The sequence below is a fragment of the Somniosus microcephalus genome, chromosome 13 (genome assembly GCF_052327205.1).
Source record: "Somniosus microcephalus isolate GS21.2 chromosome 13, FLI_Smic_1.0, whole genome shotgun sequence".
NCBI classification, from domain to species: Eukaryota; Metazoa; Chordata; class Chondrichthyes; order Squaliformes; family Somniosidae; genus Somniosus; species Somniosus microcephalus.
Window position 1 is genome coordinate 140,052,150 of NC_140999.1, and position 18,905 is coordinate 140,071,054.

General features: G+C 52.0%; 1 protein-coding gene across 2 annotated transcripts in view; it reads left to right on the forward strand.

Moving 5' to 3' along the window:
* atp9a (ATPase phospholipid transporting 9A) overlaps positions 1-18,905 on the forward strand; it is a 244,853-nt gene that overhangs the window by 166,318 nt on the left and 59,630 nt on the right. For both annotated transcript variants that reach the window (XM_086005302.1, XM_086005301.1), the window contains exon 15: positions 10,505-10,666. In XM_086005302.1, the coding sequence (XP_085861428.1) occupies positions 10,505-10,666 (162 nt within the window). The remainder of the gene's footprint in view (positions 1-10,504; positions 10,667-18,905) is intronic.

Sequence of the window (18,905 nt, forward strand, 5' to 3'; positions counted from 1 at the left end):
GAATGGTACTACATGGAGCGCAGAGTGTTCTCACCTTTTTATATTATTAAAATTCAGTTGTTCTGTTCATTACTTTACACACCTGAGTGTGATTAAAGAACGTAGAACAGCATGAAGGGTTGAGTGTGCTAAAATAGTGACTTCTTCCATTGCAGCATAGTGAATTAACATTTTAATTCCAGGCTGGTCTGAATTGCAGATATAGCCCTTCAACAGTGAACTATTATCTTTGTAACAACAACCAATAGATAGTTGAGATTGGAGTAAGTTGCTATAAAAGTCCACTTATTTAAATTGGTGCATTTCTGTCTTTGTCACTTTTGTGGTTGATGAGTAATATACATTACAGTCTGTTGACCACGGGCAGCAAAGATGAAGAAGTGTGACATATGTCTGGTCTTGTTTTTAGCGAGGGGAGGGGTGGTGAACAGCAGGGAGTATTGTAAAAGATTTAAGAAGCAGCTTTGTGCTCTGGGATGCAGAGAAGACTATGGGGCCTGACAACAGCCTGGCTGTAGTATTGAAGTCCTGTGCTTCAGAACTAACTTTTCCCCCATTTCCCAAGCTATTCGAATTCAACTGTTACACTGACATCTACTGGATAATGTGAAAATGTGCCCAAGTATATCCAATTTACAAAAATCAGTACAAATCTAATGCGGCCATTTACAGGAAACTTTCTGGTATCCGGCACGGACGGGACCGGCGTGGTGCCGGTTCAGCAACAATTCCGGATAACCGAACGCTATAGTAAAAGATACGGACCTTAGAGCTCCGTATAAAGCAACAAACCCTGTTGCTTAGCAACAGCTTCAGAACAACGTCCACACGCTACAAGCGTCTCTAGCTTAGCAACAGCTGCAGCCAAACCCTTGCCTTCCTCCATTTGTTGCTGTGCAAGTAATAAAAGTTACCTGAAACCGACTCCTGAATTTTGCCGGTTAACTGACATTTCCGGTTATTTAGGGGCCGGTTAATCGAAAGTTTCCTGTATTGCTTTATCAGCCTCCCTCCACTCATCAACAAAGTGATGGTGCTGTCAACAGTGTCAGCAGTCAATACCCACTCCCCAATAACCTGTTTGCTGATGGTCAGTTTGGGTTCCACTGGAAGTACAACTCCAAACCTCATCACAGCCTTGATTCAGACATGACTGCAAGACCTGAATACCAGAGCAGAGGTGATAGTGACTGCCCGCAACACCATGGCAACATTCAACAGAGTATGGCACCAAGGAGCCCTAGCAAAACTGAGGACAGTGGGGGTCAAGAAGAAAATCCTTCAATGGCTGGAGTCATACCTGACACAAGGGAAGATGGTCATGATTGTTGGAGGCCAATTATTGCAGCTCCATGGCATGACAGCAGGAGTTGCTCAGGGAAATGTTCTCAATCCAACCATCTTCAGCTGCTTCATTGATGACCTCTTCATCATAGCTTCAGGAATTGGTTATCATTCAACTCCATTAATAACTCCACCTCAAAATTTCTCCACCATCTGTATGGCTCAAGGCAGGAATGTGATGGAATATTCGCCCCTCACCTTGATGGGTCTAGCTGCAACAGCACTCAAGCACTCAGGGAAGTCCTGCTACAACTGCACAGGGTATTGGTGAGACCACACCTGGAGTACTGCGTACAGTTTTAGTCTCCTTATTTAAGGAGGGATATACTTGCATTGGAGGCAGTTCAGAGAAGGTTCACGAGGTTGATTCCTGAGATGAAGGGGTTGACTTATGAAGAAAGGTTGAGCAGGTTGGACCTATACTCCTTTGGAGTTTAGAAGAATGAGAGGTGATCTTATTGAAACATATAAGATACTGAGGGGGCTCGACAAGGTAGATGTAGAGAAGATGTTTCCCCTCATGGGGGAATCTAGAACTAGGGGGCATAGTTTCGGAATAAGGGGTCGCCCATTTAAAACTGAGATGAGGAGGAATTTCTTCTCTCAGAGGGTCGAAATCTGTGGAATTCTCTTCCCCAGAGAGCTGTGGAGGCTGGGTCATTCAATATATTTAAGGTGGAGATGGACAGATTTTTGAACAATAAGGGAATGATGGGTTATGGGGAGCGGGCAGGGAAATGGAGCTGAGCCCACGATCAGATCAGCCATGATCTCATTAAATGACGGAGCAGGCTCGAGGGGCCAAATGGCCTACTCCTGCTCCTATTTCTTATGTTCTTAAGAAATATGACACCATTCAGGAAAGGGCAGTCTGCTTGATCAGCACCCCTGTCATTAAACTCAATATCCAACCCCTCCACCACCAGTGCACCATGTTTGTGTTATATACACTCTGCAGGATGCACTGCAGCAACTCAATAAACTTGCTTCAACAGCACCTTCTAGCTCGGCAACCTCTACCACCAAGAAGGACAAGAGCATCAAGATCATTAGAACACCATCACCTCCATTTAATTGGACGTAAATTGCCATTCCTTCATAAGTGCTAGGTCAATATTTTGGAATTCCCTATGTAACACCATTGGAGGAGCACCATCAGCACAAGGACTGTAGCAGTTCAAGAACCACCACCACCTCAGGGCTTTGCCAGCATCACGCAGAAAACAAAATAAAAGTTATCAATATTTAGGAAGATACATCGAGTTATGGAGTCTACACAAAAAACAGACCATTCGGCCCAGCTGGTTTAAACCGGCATTTATGCTCCACACAAGCCTCCTACCGCCCAACTTCATCTAACCCTATCAGCATATTCTTCTATTCCTTTCTCCCTTGTGCTTATCCAGCTTCCCCTTAAATGCATCTAATATAGACAGGTTAGCATGTCACAAGGGCCTAGAAATTCGGTTGTTTGCGCCAGCAATTAGCGCCTAAAGAGCCCGAGAATTGGGGCGTTACCCAATGTTCGGGCGGGCGCAGTGAAGATAGCGCCACCTCCCATATTGAGTATCCATTTAGCGCCTGTGCTAACTCTTAGCGTGCGTGCGCAGGCAGATCATGATGTCATTTCAGTGTGCAACACCTTTTTGGCGCCCCTGACCGGATATTCGGTGGCGTCCGGAACCTTTCCGCCTGGCGCTATTAGTGACAGTTGGATGGAACGTTCCCAGGCCCTTCTCGGAGTCGGGGGGCGCTATTTAAATGGGACAGCTCTAGTATAAAAGCTGCAGCCACTTGGCCTGGTCATTCTGAGCGTTGCTGGAGAGAGTTGGTGAACTACTGTTGCACAGAATTTTTCAGATTTAGCCTTCGGAGACTTGGGACCTGTAGCCCTGTCCGGAGCAGTTGGAGCGCTAGACATTACTGCGTGTTGCCCGTCTGGCATAGCAATGGGAGCTGCTTTGGAGGGGAACGTCCTCATGGCCGGACACTTGGAAGGGGCACAGAGACGGCGGGAGAGAGGGCCGGGATTGGACAGAAGGAGGAGGGGCAATGGAGGTCGCCCAATCCGACGATACGCTGCGAGGGTTTTCAGGCAGCAGGTGTTATACCTTATCATGTCAGAGGAGCAGTGTCTGTGAAGGCTCAGATTCGGTAAGGAGGTTGTGACTGAGCTTTGCCACCTGCTTGCTGAAGATCTGCAGCCGCGTCTACGGTGCAGGACCTCTCTGTCAGTGGCCGTCAAAGTGACTGTTGCCCTGAACTTTTACGCCAGCGGATCCTTTCAGTCAGCCACTGGGGACATCGCGAATGTATCACAATTTGCAGTGCATTGTTGCATCCGGCAAGTGACAGCTGCCCTCTATAGAAGAAGGCGTCAATTAATCACCTTCCCTGTGACCCTGGAGAAGCAGGCGGCGCGCGCGCGCGGGGCTTCACTGCTATTGAGGACTTCCCCATGGTGCAGGGGGCCATTGATTGCACACACGTGGCTTTGCGGGCGCCATTACAGAATCCGGAGGAGTTCCGCAACCGCAAGGGGTTCCACTCCCTCAATGTCCAGCTGGTGTGTGACCACCGCCAGATGATCATGGCAGTCAACGCACAATTCCCTGGGAGCAGCCACGATGCGTTCATCCTGCGGCAGACCTCAGTTTCTGACCTTTTTGAGGGCCCAGCTCACCCACGAGGCTGGCTTCTTGGCGACAAGGGCTATCCTCTCTGCCCATGGCTCATGCCCCCACTCCGTTTGCCCGCCACCCCGGCAGAAGAGCTTTACAACAGCAGCCATCAGGCAACGAGGAACATTGTGGAGCACACTATTGGTGTGCTCAAACAGCGTTTCCGCTGTCTAGACCATTCGGGGGGAGCCCTGCAGTACTCGCCGGAGCAAGTGGGTCGCATCGTCGTCGTCTGCTGCATGCTCCACAACTTGGCCATTCGACGAACCCAGCCAATGCCAGCCGACCCTCAAGGTCCAGCAGAGCAGGCAGACGAGGAGGAGGAGGAGGAAGAGCAGGCGGACGAGGAGGAGGAGGAGCATGCAGAGGAGGAGGAGGAGGAGGAAGATGGGAGGGCTCCTGAAACTGGAAGGGCCGTCCGTCAGAGGCTCACAAGGACTCAGTTCTAGGCCCCTCTGACAGAATGATGGGTGTCATTCGTACTGCGCACTTCGGCTCGTACAAAGCCTATGAAGGCCACCATGAGTGTAAATAGTTACGATTACCATTGTAAATAAAAAAAATTCTTTATTGTCAAAAAGTGCTTCCTTCCAGCATAACAACATCATGTCAACAGAAACCGTACCAAACAAAATAACAGTTAACTCTCTGGCAAAGCCGCAAAACTAAACAAACCACCACAAACAATGACAACAGGTGAGGGCGTCCTTGAATTTGGAGAAAGAAACGTCTCAGCACCTCCCTCTACTGCTGGCCCCTTGATGGAGACCGACTTCTCTTTCGCGGTCGGCTCCTTCCCTCCCTGCAGCTCCTACGTAATTGAACCCCAGTGGTGGCGTCAAGGCTGGGGGACGCCTGCTGACTGTCTGGAAGCGCAGAAGCTCCTGAGGGATGGCCTGGACGACCTCTGGGCTTGGAGGGCGCCGAAGCTGGCTGCTTGGGCTGGGCATGGCTGGAAGCAGTGTGCCCTGCAGGTGGTGGCAGCTGCACTGCAGACGTTCCAGCGGTGGCATGAGCAATGCTCACCTGCCGAGAGAGGACACCTGCACCATGGTCGGACGACACACTGGCTCTCTGAGGGGACCGGCTCGGATCATCTGCCACAATCGACTGCTCCACTGATTCCTGGCCTCGTGTGGTACTGGAAGGGCCCGGGGTGATCCTGGCTGATGCAGATAGGGTGGCAGCAGTGAGAGTTCGAGTTGCCTCAATCTGGGTCTGGACGAGGCCAGCAAGTGACTGCGTGGCAGCAGTGAGGACCTGTGTGGCATGTGCCAGTGCTTCGGAGAAGCCCTGGACAGTTCTTTCCATTGCTTCGGACAAGGCCGGAGCAGTCCGTTCCACTGCCTCGGACAGACCTTTCCAGGGATTGTCCGAAGCTCTGAACAGTCCTTTCCATAGCGGCCTCGAAGCCCTGGACAGTCCTCTCCATTGCTGCCCCAAAGCCCTGGACAGTCCTCTCCATTGTTGCCCCAAAGTCCAGCACACTCTCTGCCAGTGTGTCGATCGACTGAGGCATCCTCCCCACTGCAGCCATAAGCTCAGTGTGCCTGAGCCGGGCCTGGGTGCTCATTTCAGCCAGGCTACGCACCTCCTCTGCACTCTGTGCAGCAGTCATCACTCCCTGCCTTGCCCTCCGGAGAGCCGGTGCCCGAACTTGCCTACCCCCCTCGCGTTGCTGCTGGCCGCTTGTTCCAGCAACTGGCTCCTCATCAGAGCCCCACCCCTCCCCTCCAGGGAACTACTATCCCCAGTCTGCAGATGTGTAGGCTCCCCTGAGGCTGGAATGGATGGTCCGGCTTCCTCCTGCTCCTCGCCTCCGGAGGCACTGGCATTGGCAGCTTCAGGGCCCGGATCCCGAGCTGGTGATGCAGCATCTGAAAGCAGGGAGGTGGAAGAGTGGCTTTAGCAAAAGGACAGGTTGGCGGCAAGGCATGCCAGATTGCGGCAAGGCTCTGACATGGCTCCACAGTGAGAAAGCATGCTGGCGGGGGGACCAAGTGGAAGGAGACAGTTGTAAAAGGTGAGAACCTTACCATCGCTGTCGACAATGGGGTCGGCAGCTGCAGTGGTAACAGGACCACTCGGACGTCCTCCAAGAATCTGGTGCACTCTCTCCTCGAGATCCGTGAGAGTGACCACTTGTGGAGGTCCTCCACCGGTTCGAAGCTGGACTTTGAGAATCTTCGCCAGCTTGGACTGCAGGGGAAAGGAGGGGAAGTTATGTTACATGATGCCCTGAGTGATCATCTCATGCCCCCCATGGTGCAAGAGCCCTTACATGATGCCCTGAGTCAAATGTGGATGTGTGTGCCCAGAAAGGGCCATCGGTGCTTGCTGGCAGATGGCCAATGGGGCACAGGCCACCCTGTAGCCATAAAGACAGGTGCAAATGAAGGGATGCAGAAGTATGCAGAAACAACACTCACCCTGACGACCCGAGTGAGGTCGTTGAATTTCTTTCTGCATTGGACAGGGCTCCTGGTCACCATGTTGCTGGAGTTGACCCTCTGGCATACATCCCTCCAAGCTCGTCGGCAGTCCTTATGATTTGGCCTCCTGCCATTGTCTGGGTACAGAACATCTCGACGGTGCTCCACTGCGGCCACCAATTGCTCCAGAGCCTCATTGCTGAAGCGCTCTGCTCTCTGCCTCACCTTCTCCATCTGGTCCAAGTTTTTTGCGCCAGAGAAGGGCCTGCGCCAATTCTGAGGCCTACAAGGTGCTGAGTGTGGAAGCTGAGGCTGACTGACCCACCCCTTTAAGAGCCGGCCGGCGCCTGGAAGTCTCGTGGTTATCGGTAATTGAGAGCACCTGCGCTGCGCCCGTCCGCGCCGATATTGGGTTGCGCCGGAAGTTTAGTGCCTTAGGAGTCCCGTGCAACGTCTGAATTCGCGCCTCAATCACCTTTGGGGGCGATGCAACCCAATATCGCGCCAGGCGGCGATAAGTTGCGTCTGGCTATAAACTTTGCGCAGCGCCAGTTCTAAGGCCCAAGCGGGGCTATACCCAATTTCTAGGCCAAGGTGTTTTATGTATTTGAGGTACAATGAAGTAGAATCTCCTTTTTTTACCACTTAGTTAAATAAATAACCTTCCAGTAATTTCACCATTCCATACTTTTACTTGATGCATTAATGGGCTGACCGGAAATGCCTGAACCAAGTTATAGAGCACAGATGAGGCAAAAGTTAGACAGTTAGAAGAAAGGAGACAAATAAGCAAGAAAGAAAATGGAAATGAAAAGGATGGGAAGAAAATAATTTTTAAGAACAATATTAATTTAAGTAGAACTTGCCATTAGTTTTAAAACATAAAGCATTCAAATTTCTTGAAGAACGTCAGTACAAGCCGGTGACGACCTGAGTGACCAGATGATAGGATATTGAAACTGGTAACCAATGGCCACAAGCACAAGAAGCTTGTCGAGAGCCCTGCTCCAAAGCACTCATTTCCATTGGAAGTCAATGTGCCAATCTTCCCTATGGTCTGAGGGATAAAGGGGGAATCTGAATGCAAACTGTGAGAAGAATTTTAGATGCTCTCTCAAAAGAATAATCCGATGTTCATCAGCACTTCCGAGTTGACTGTTTGAGTCAGACGACTTCTATACCGTTGTATTCAGATGTTCTCCCACCAAAAGCCATACATGTTCAGACATTTTTTCACCATGTTTACTTTTGTAGCAGTGCAAAATTGTATTAAAAATATTTCACTGGATCCTCTGAAGGTTCAGCTGGCAAAGAAGGTGAGTATTCAGACCACAAAGGTTCCGGGTTTAATCCCAGGTAGCTGATCGCCGCTGTGGGCGGTGGTAAGGTGCTATAATTGTCTCTCCGAGCACCTGGCTTAGGGAGGGAATGTTTGGCCTGAGTTTTCTGTTTCAATCATCATCCTTTCCTCGGTGTGTGTGTGTGGGCATTGGATGAGTACAGGATTGATCTTGTGGTCATGTGGTCAAATAGTCTGCCAACATTCTCTGCCTAGCCTCACATATGAGAATGGGTATTTACGGAAAGTACTGGACAGTACTTTTAAGTCTTCTTGCACAGTTTCTTGTGGGGAATGATTTACTACCAGGCTAATGGCAGAGACTGCTCTCCCAGGTGATGCATCAGAGACGCCCAACTGCCTAATCCCGCCCCATGATGTCACCATGAGTGGCATAGAATCATAGAATGGTTACAGCACAGAAGGAGGCCATTCGGCCCGTCGAGCCCGTGCCGACTCTCTGCAAGAGCACTTCAGCTAGTCCCACTCCCCCGGCCTTTACCAGTAGCTCTGCAATTTTTTTTCGTTCTGGTACTTATTCAACTTCCTTTTGAAAGCGGTGATTGAGTCTGCCTCCACCAGCCTTTCAGGCATTGTATTCCAGATCCTAACCACTCGCTGAGTAAAAAAGTTTTTCCTCATGTCGCCTTCTTCTGCCAATCACCTTAAATCTGTGTCCTCTGGTTCTCAACCCTTCTGCCAATGGAAACAGTTTCTATCTACACTGTCCAGACACCTTATGATTTTGAACACCACTATTTAATCTCTCCTCAATCTTCTCTACTCTAAGGAGGACAACCCCAGCTTCTCCAGTCTATCCACATAACTGAAGTCCCTCATCCCTGCAATCATTCTCGTAAATCTTTTCTGCACCCTCCCTAAGGTCTTCACATCCTTCCTAAAATGCGGTGCCCAGAATTGGCCGAACCAGTGTTTTATACAGGTTCATCATAATTTCCACGCTTTTGTGCTCTACCTCTATTCATGAAGCCCAGGATCCCATAAGCTTTTTTAAATGCTTTCCTCAGCCTGCCCTACCACCTTCAATGATTTTGCACATATACCCCAAGATCTCTCTGTTCATGCACCCCCTTTAGGATTGTACCCTTTAGTTTATATTTCCTCTCTTCATTCTTTCTACCAAAACGTATCACTTTGCACCTTTTTGCGTTAAATTTCATCTGCCACGTGTCCGCCCATTCCACCAGCCTGTCTATGTTGAAGTCTACCACTATCCTCCTCACAGTTCACTATACTTCCAAGTTTTGTGTCATCTGCAAATGTTGAAATTGTGCCCTGTACACCCACATCCAACCCGTCCAGCCTGTACAGGTCCCACCTCCCCCAGAACCAGCCCCAATGCCCCAGGAATCTGAAGCCCTCCCTCCTGCACCATCTCTCCAGCCACGCATTCATCTGCTCAATCCTCCTATTTCTATACTCACATGCACGTGGCACCGGGAGTAATCCGGAGATTGCTACATTTGAGGTCCTGCTTTTTAATCTCTTTCCTAGCTCCCTGAAACCTGCCTGCAGGATCTCATCCCTCTTTCTACCTATGTCGTTGCATTATGGGATTGAACCCAAATCCTACTATGTAGGCAGACTCGGTGGGTGAATTTCCAATGGGGTTCTCCTGCTTGTCTCCTGTAACTTTGGAAGAGCCACGGCAACCCTGGAAGAATGGCGTAATTGGGGTTTACACTGTTTTTCCTGGATTCAGCGGCTCTTCCACCAAAGTTACGGCAGACAAGTGGGAGATCCCCTATGGAAAGTAACCTTCGCGCCCCCACCTCTTCCCTCACAGTGAGTGTAGTGCCAAAGTGCTACACCATCATGCTGCCCTGCTAGTGCTGCAGTAATTACTTTAAATGTCTGGATGGAAAAATACTATAGTGGCTGTCAGTCAGTAATGTAAAGTGTTGAAGTGAGTTTATTGCCGTGATCAGCAGATAACTGGTACAGATTAAATCAGTCAATCCTTCTGATTGTTGCGCCTGATATTAGGTGGTGGTATTTAACCTGCAGTACTACAGTTTGAGGCAAAAGAAAATATATGTAAAAACCTACAGAATAATTAGTACTTGGGAATAATGAGATCTGGTTGAATTGAGTATGACGATGAAGCTTAAATGGCTGTGAACATCTGCTGTACCCCAAGATGACAGTCCAGCCTTGAACTTCTATTATTTAGAAGTTACATGCCAGAGATTTTTGTTTTTAGCAGTGTATTTGTGATCCTTACCACTGATGTGTGGTTCGGAGATTTTGTATTTCACTGTCTTCTGCCTCCTGATGACTGATTCTGAAACTTTGTAATGCTACAGATGGGTGTTAAAATAGTTTTCTCAATATTACAAGTGTATACATTATAGCTGATTAGGTGCCATATTCATAATATATAATTATATCTATATTCTGACTGCACATGACACTCTAAATTTGTATGGTATTGTCACTGCAGCTAATCTGAACTGATTGTTAATTGCTGTACTTAATCTCCCTGAGGAAATTATAGTATTAAAGGGCATTTGTCTACATTACAAGGTCGTCTTCCAGGAACTGTGTTGTTATCCTGGTCCTGACGGTTGACTAGTTTTCTTCGACTTAATAATAAGTTATCCCTCCCCCATCACTCTTCAGTTAAGTGACCTTTAAACTCTGAATTCCAGCAGCCTGGCTGATATTCTGTTCCTGTTGTGTTTCAGGTATCTTTGGTGCAGTGGACAGAGTGCGTAGGCCTGACTCTTGTAGGCCGGGACCAATCCTCTATGCAGCTGAGGACACCCGGAGGACAGATTCTGAACTTCAGTATCTTGCAGGTGTTTCCATTTACCTATGAGAGCAAGCGCATGGGAATCATTGTCAAAGTAAGTGTTGAAAAAGGACATTGAAATAAATGGTTAACTAGTGCTCTTTTTTCCCCTCTGTTCTTTTTTCCATCATTTTACTTTCTCTTTTCCCCATCACCCTTGAAGGCCTTGACTTGCTAGGTTGGGCTCCCGTTCCATAGGTGCCAGTGATCCATCAGTATCTCACCCAAGTGAACATTATTCACTAATACAAAAGGCAAAATACTGCAGATGATGGAAATCTGAACTATAAGCAGAAAATGCTGGAAATACTCAGCAGGTCAGACAGCATCTTTGGAGAGAGAAACAGAGTTAACGTTTCAGGCCTGACAAAGGGCCACAGACCTGAAACATTAACTCTGTTTCCCTCTCCACAGATGCTGACTGACCTGCTGAGCATTTCCAGCATTTTCTGTTTACATTGACCATTATCCATGTTGATAGTGAGCTTCAGCAAGCTATCCAACTGCAGAGGACATCACAACCAAGCTGATCCTGTCTTTGACATTGACATATGGACACATCCAGCATGGATTGTTAGATAAGGGTCACACGTGGGATCCCTAACTGATATTTCCTTCCCTAGCCCAGGAACGCAGAAGCCAATTACAGATTGAGATCAGATAACTGAACAAAGTCAAGATAATCAAACCCGGGACCTTCTGGTTGAGCTGCTCATTGAATAAATTCACAGAAATATGGCGAGAGCTTTTGCATGGTTTTTCACGCATTTTTTCTTCTCCTAAAAGTACAATGGCCTAGAAATTCGGTTGGTAGCGCCAGCGGTTAGCGCCTAAAGAGCCCGAGAATTGGGGCATAACCCAATGTTGGGGCGGGCGCAATGAAGATAGCGACAACTCCCTGATGCGCTATCAATTATTCATAAAAGACTGAGAGTTAAGAGAGTAACTAAAGGCTTTTATTAACAAAAGAATGAAGGTCTGCCTCGAGTGGTCGACCGGTCCAGAATACAAAGGGGCTGGGGAGCAGTCACCTTTATACTAGGACTTGTGGGAGGAGTCAGCCGAGGCATGTCCAGGCATGTACACAGTGGAATACAAACAGTGGTTTACCACATTCACCCCTTGTTTAAAATTGAGTCCGGCGGGGTGAAGTGTATTAAAAGTTAGTGTATTGGAGTCTCTCTGGAGGTCTTGTCTGCCGCTGTGATCGGCGTGGCGACGGCAGGGGTAGTGGAGCTTCCGGCGTCGGGTCCCGCGTAGGCTGTGGCACAGGCGTGTCGTCCTCGTAGATGTCGAGCGGGTCGCTGGGCCCAGGTCTGCCGGGGCTGGATATCGGATCGTGGGGGGGGGGTGGTAGCGAGTAGTGGGTTACTGCGGCCCCCGAGGGTGCAAGGTCTCTTATGGAGACTGTGTCCTCCCGCCCGTCTGGGTATGCAATGTAAGCATACTGGGGGTTGGCGTGGAGGAGGTCGACCCTCTCGACCAGGGGGTCTGTTTTATGGGTCCTCGCGTGCCTTCTCAGTAGGACCGGCCCTGGGGACGTCAGCCATGGCGGTAGCGATGTCCCCGATGTGGACTTCCTTGGGAAGATAAACATTTTCTCATGAGGGGTGGCGTCCGTGGCAGTGCAGAGCAGTGACCGAATAGAGTGGAGCGCATCGGGGAGCACATCCTGCCAGCGGGAGGCTGGAAGGCCCCTAGACTTTAAGGCTAGCAGGGCGGCCTTCCAAACTGTCGCATTTTCTCTTTCCACCTGTCCGTTCCCCCGGGGGTTGTAACTGGTGGTCCTGCTTGTGGCAATACCCCTAGTTAGCAGGTACTGACGGAGTTCGTCACTCATAAACGATGAGCCCCGGTCGCTATGGATATAGCTGGGGAAACCGAACAGGGTGAAGAGGTCGTTCAGACATTTAATGACCGTGGCACTGGTCATGTCCGGGCAGGGGATGGCGAACGGGAAACGGGAGTACTCATCAATAATATTGAGGAAGTACACATTGCGGTCGGAGGAGGGGAGAGGCCCTTTAAAATCAACGCTCAGGCGCTCGAAGGGGCGAGTGGCTTTTATCAGGTGGGCCCTGTCTGGTCTATAAAAGTGCGGTTTGCACTCAGCGCAGACTTGGCAGTTTCTGGTCATGGTCCTGACCTCCTCAATAGAGTAAGGCAGGTTGCGGGCCTTGATGAAGTGGAAGAACCTGGTGACCCCCGGGTGGCAGAGGTCATTGTGGAGGGCCCGCAGTCTATCGATCTGCGCGCTGGCGCAGGTGCCACGCGATAGCGCATCCGGGGGTTCATTGAGCTTCCCGGGCCGGTACAAGATCTCGTAATTGTAGGTGGAAAGTTCGATTCTCCACCTCAAGATCTTGTCATTTTTGATTTTGCCCCTCTGCTTGTTGTTAAACATGAAAGCAACTGAACGTTGGTCAGTGAGCAGGGTAAATCGTTTTCCGGCCAGGTAGTGCCTCCAATGACGCACAGCCTCCACAATCGCCTGGGCCTCCTTCTCAACAGCGGAGTGTCTGGTCTCCGGGCCTTGGAGGGTTCGTGAAAAGAAGGCCACGGGTCTTCCCGCCTGATTGAGGGTAGTGGCCAGGGCAAAGTCGGACGCATCGCTTTCCACCTGGAAGGGGATGGATTCGTCCACTGCGTGCATGGTGGCTTTGGCAATGTCTTCCTTGATACGGTGGAAGGCTAAGCGGGCCTCTGCCGTCAAGGGAAAAGAGGTGGACTTGATCAGCGGATGGGCCTTGTCCGCATAGTAGGGGACCCACTGGGCATAATAGGAGAAAAACCCTAGGCACCTCTTCAGGGCCTTGAGGCAGTGGGAGTTCCATAAGGGGACGCATCCGGTCGGGGCCGATGACTCCGTGTTCCACAACACAGCCAAGGATGGCGAGGCGGTTTGTGCGGAATATGCACTTCTCCTTGTTATATGTCAGGTTCAGGAGTTGGGCGGTGCGGAGGAATTTTTCGAGGTTTGCGTCATGGTCCTGCAAGTCACGGCCGCAGATGGTCACATTGTCCAGATATGGGAAAGTGGCCTGCAACGCATTTTGATCTACCATCCGGTCCATCTCCCTTTGGAAGACGGAGACCCCGTTGGTGACGCCAAAGGGAACCCTAAGGAAGTGATAGAGGTGGCCGTTTGCCTCAAAGGCAGCATACTGGCGGTCCTCAGGGCGGATAGGGAGCTGGTGGTACGCTGATTTCAGGTCAATGGTCGAGAAGACGCGGTACTGCGCGATCTGGTTGACCATATCAGCTATGCGGGGGAGTGGGTAGGCGTCCAGCAGGGTGTAGCGATTTATTGTCTGGCTGTAGTCGATGACCAGGCGCTGCTTCTCGCCGGTCTTACCGACCACAACCTGGGCTCGCCAGGGGCTGGTGCTGCCCTCAATAATCCCTTCCTTCAGGAGCCGCTCCACTTCGGTTTTAATGAAAACCCTGTCCCCGGCACTGTATCGCCTGCTCTTTGTGGCGATGGGCTTACAGTCGGGGGTGAGGTTAGCAAACAGTGGCGGGGGGGGTGACTCTGAGTGTGGAGAGGTTGCACCTGGTGCGCGGCGGGCAATTTGGGAGCTGCTGGCTGCGGACTGTGAGTGGGGGTAGGGGTCCACCGTACGCCATCGTAACACTTTTAAGGTGGCACTGAAAATCTAACCCCAGCAGGACGGCAGCGCAGAGGTCGGGCAGGACCAGAAGTTTAAAATGATCGTACACGGTCCCGTCTACTACGAGTGTCACTACGCAGTAGCCGCCGATGTCCGCCGACTGGGACTCGGAGGCCATAGAAATCCGCTGGTGCGCAGGCAGGACTGGGAGAGAGCAACGCCGCACTGTGTCGGGGTGGATGAAGCTCTCCGTGCTCCCAGAGTCAAAAAGGCAGATTGTATCGTGGCCATTTACCTTAATGTCCATTGTGGAACTGGCCAGCTGGTGCGGTCTCGCTTGGTCCAGTGTAACGGATGCCAGCGTAGGGGTCGGTGTGTCGCTGCGGGTATCAGATGAGGCGGTGTTGGGGGTCTGCTGCGTTCCGGCTGTCGTCCAAGATGGCGGCGTCCATGATCCCCATGTGGCTGGAGGCGTCCAAAATGGCTGCTGTACCGGTGGTTCGCACATGGCCGGGGAGGCCCAAGATGGCGGCCCGCATGGCCCACACGCGGCGCTGCTGGGGTTCGGGGTGGCTTTGGCCCTGCAGACGTTAGCGTAGTGTCCCTTCTTCCCGCAGCCCGAGCAGATCGCGTTTTTCGCCGGGCAGCGCGCTCTGGGGTGTTTTGCCTGGCCACAGAAGTAGCATTTCTGGCCTTGGGGCACTGCTGTCTGGCCTTGGGACACTGCTGCGGTAGTTGGGCCGTGGCTGGGGTGGCACGGCGCTATGAGGCGGTCCTACCGTGTCCCAGGCTGTCATTCCCCGCGGTTACCACGGTGCAGAGGAGTAGGCATCCATGCCCCGGTAGGCTGCATCCAATGATAGTGCGAGTTCAGAGGCCTTGTTGAGGTCGAGGTCACTCTGCTCCAACAGTCGCTGTCGGGTGTAATTGGATCTGTGGCCCGCTACAAAAGCGTCCCGGATAAGTTCCTCTGTGTACACGGCGGCCTTTACATCCTTACAACCACAGGCCCGGCCAAGCACAGACAGTGCCTGAAGGTATTCCACGGTCGATTCCCCAGGTTGTTGTTTACGACTCCCCAGAAGGTGCCTGGCGTACACTTCGTTCACTGGGCGCGTGTACTGGTCCTTGAGGAGCTTGATAGCGTCCGCGTACGAGGTCGCGTCTTGGATGACCGAGAACACTCGGTGGTTCACTTTGGAGGTCAGGACATCCAGTTTGTCCTCGTCCAATTTGATTGCTGCGGAGGCGGTCAGGAATTTTTCGAAACACTTAAGCCAGTGAGTAAACTTGGTGGATGAGTCCGCCTCCCGATGATCTAAGTCCAGGCATGCTGGTGTGAGGATCTTCTCCATTATAAAAATTTTGTTAATAAAATTGATGCGCTATCAATTACTCATAAAAGACTGAGGCCTAGAAATTGGGTTCTGGTCTTGCCAGGGCTGTAGCGCCAGAAAGTTTGCGCCAGCGGTAATGCGGCAGCGCCCGACGAAAATTCGGGTGCGCCGGGCCCAGACGGCGGCGGGCGCTAAAACCCTCCTTTAGCGCCTCAAAACGGGCGTCAACTTGGGTTTCCCGGCGCTAATCCCCCGCTGCGGCACCCGATGCGGTGCGGCAGGCGGGGGAACTGCAGGCCTCCTCCTCCTGTTAAGGAGGAGCTGCCTGCAGCCGACAACTGTCCGGCGGATTGACCCGACATCTGAGCCCGGCACCTCGGGGAAGTGCCGGGCTCGCATGAGACACTGATCAGGGCCGCGGGGGGGAATGCAGGAGTCCGGGAAGGGAGGTGCGGGCAGGCGGCCGCCGGGAACGCGGCCGGCCGCCGCTCCACCTTTATGCGCCGGCGCACACTGGGGGAAGACTCTGTTGCCGGAGTCTTAGTTGTGCCTGCCACGGGCGAGGCGGGCGCAACTGAATTTCGGCTTGGGGCCGGGTTACCACGGCAACCGGGACGCTGCGCACACCGATGACGTCATCGGTGCCGGCGCAGCGCTAGCGGTCTACCGCCGCGGAAGGGCCCCAGGCAATTTAGGAACCGGCGCCAATTGCAGCGCTAGGCCCTCTAGCGCCGCAAAATCGGTGCTAAGGGCACTGAATTTCTAGGCCTGAGAGTTAAGAGAGTAACTAAAGGCTTTTATTAACAAAAGAATGAAGGTCTGCCTCGAGTAGTCGACCGGTCCAGAATACAAAGGGGCTGGGGAGCAGTCACCTTTATACTAGGACTTGTGGGAGGAGTCAGCCGAGGCATGTCCAGGCATGTACACAGTGGAATACAAACAGTGGTTTACCACACTCCCATATTGACTATACATTTAACGCCTGCGCTAAGTGTTTGCGCGCACCCGCGTGCGCAAGCAGATCATGACGTCATTTCAGTGTGCAACACCTTTTAGGTGCCCCTGACCGGATATTGGGTGGCGCCCGGAACCTTTTCGCCTAGCGCTGTTAGTGACAGTTCGAAGGAATGTTAGCAGGCCCTTCTCGGAGTCGGGGGGCGCAATTTAAAGGGGACAGCTCTAGTATAAAAGCTGCAGCCACTTGGCCTGTTCATTGCGATCGTTACTGGAGAGAGTTGGTGAGCTACTGTGGAGCAGAGTTTTTGGAATTTAGCATTAGAGTACTTGGGACCTTCAAACCTGTCCGGAGCAGTTGGAGCACTACACCTAACAGCGTTTTGACCAACTGGCATCGGAATGGGAGCTGCTTTGGAGGGCGACGGCCTCATGGTCGAACACTGTGAAGGGGCAGAGAGACGGCGGGAGAGAGGGCTGGGATTGGCCAGAAGGAGGAGGGGCAATGGAGGTCGGCCAATCCGAGGGTATGCTGCGAGGGTCTTTAGGCAGCAGGTGTCATACCTTGACACGTCGGAGGAGCAGTGTGTGCGAAGGCTCTGATTCGGGAGGGACGTTGTTACTGAGCTGTGCCACCTGCTTGCTGAGGATCTGCAGCCGCGTCTACGGTGCAGGACCTCTGTCGGTGGCCGTAAAACTGGCTGTTGCCCTCAATTTCTATGCCACCGGATCCTTTCAGTCAGCCACTGGGGACATTGCGAATATCTCTCAGTTTGCAGTCCACTGTTGCATCCGGCAAGTTACAGCTGCCCTTTATAGACGAAGGCATCAATTCATCACCTTCCCTCTGACCCTGGAAAAGCAGGCGGAGCGCGCGCAGGGCCTCGCTGCTATTGCGGACTTCCCCATGGTGCAGGGGACGATTGACTGCAAACACGTGGCTTTGAGGGCGCCATTCCAGAATCCTGAGGACTTCCGCAACCGCAAGGGGTTCCACTCCCTCAACGTGCAGCTGGTCTGTGACCACCGCCAAATCATCATGGCAGTCAACGCCCAATTCCCAGGGAGCAGCCACGATGCCTTTATCCTGTGGCAGACCTCAGTTTGTGACCTTTTTGAGGGGCCGGCTCGACCACGAGGCTGGCTTATTGGGGACAAGGTCTATCCTCTCTGCCCATGACTGATGACACCACTCCGTCTGGCCGCCACCCCAGCAGAAGAGCTGTTCAACAGCAGCCATCAGGCGACCAGGAACATTGTAGAGCACACTATTGGTGTGCTCAAACAGCGTTTCCGCTGTCTGGACCATTCGGGGGAAGCCCTGCAGTACTCGCCGGAGCAAGTGGGTCACATCGTCTTCGTCTGCTGCATGCTCCACAACTTGGCGATTCGACGCACCCAGCCAATTCCAGCTGTCCCTCAACGTCCAGCAGAGCAGGCAGACGAGGAGGAGGAGAAAGATGGAAGGGCTCCTGAAAGTGGAAGGGCCATCCGTCAGAGGCTCATCAGGACTCGTTTCGAGGCCCCTCTGGCGGAATGATGGGTGTCTTTACTCCTGCGCACTTTGGATCTTTGAAAGCCTCTGAAGGCCAGCATCCCTATAAATAGTCACGTGTACCATAGCACATTAAAACTTTTCTTTATTGTCACAAAAGTCTTTCATTACAGCAAAACAACGTCAAGTCAACAGAAACCATAACTAACAAAATAACAGTTAACTCTTCGGCAAAGCCGCAAAACTAAACAAACCATTTCCAACAATTACAACAGGTGAGGGTGTCCTTGAATTTGGCCAAAGAAACGTCTCAGCACCTCCCTCTACTGCTGGCTCCTTGATGGAGAACGACTTCTCTTTCGCGGTCGGCCCCTCCCCTCCCTGCTGCTCCTACGTAATTGAACCCCAGTGGCGGGGTCAAGGCTGGGGGACGCCTGCTGACTGTGTGGAAGCGCAGAAGCCCCTGAGGGACGGCCTGGCCGACCTCTGGTCTTGGAGGGTGTGGACGCAGGCTGCTTGATCTGAGCATGGCTGGAAGCAGTGTGCCCTGCAGGTGGTGGCAGCTGCACTGCAGACGTACCAGCGGTGGCATGAGCAATGGTCACCTGCCGAGAGAGGACACCTGCACCATGGTCGGACGACACACTGGCTCTCTGAGGGGATCGGTTCGGCTCATCTGCCACAATCGCATGCTCCACTGATTTCTGGCCTTGTATGGGACTGGAAGGGCCCGGCGTGATCCTAGCCGATGCAGATAGGGTGGCTGCAGTGAGAGTTCGCGTTGCCTCAATCTGGGTGTGGACGAGGCTGGCAAGTGACTGCGTGGCAGCAGTGAGGACCTGTGTGGCAGGTGCCAGTGCTTCAGAGAAGCCCTGGACAGTTCTTTCCATTGCTTCG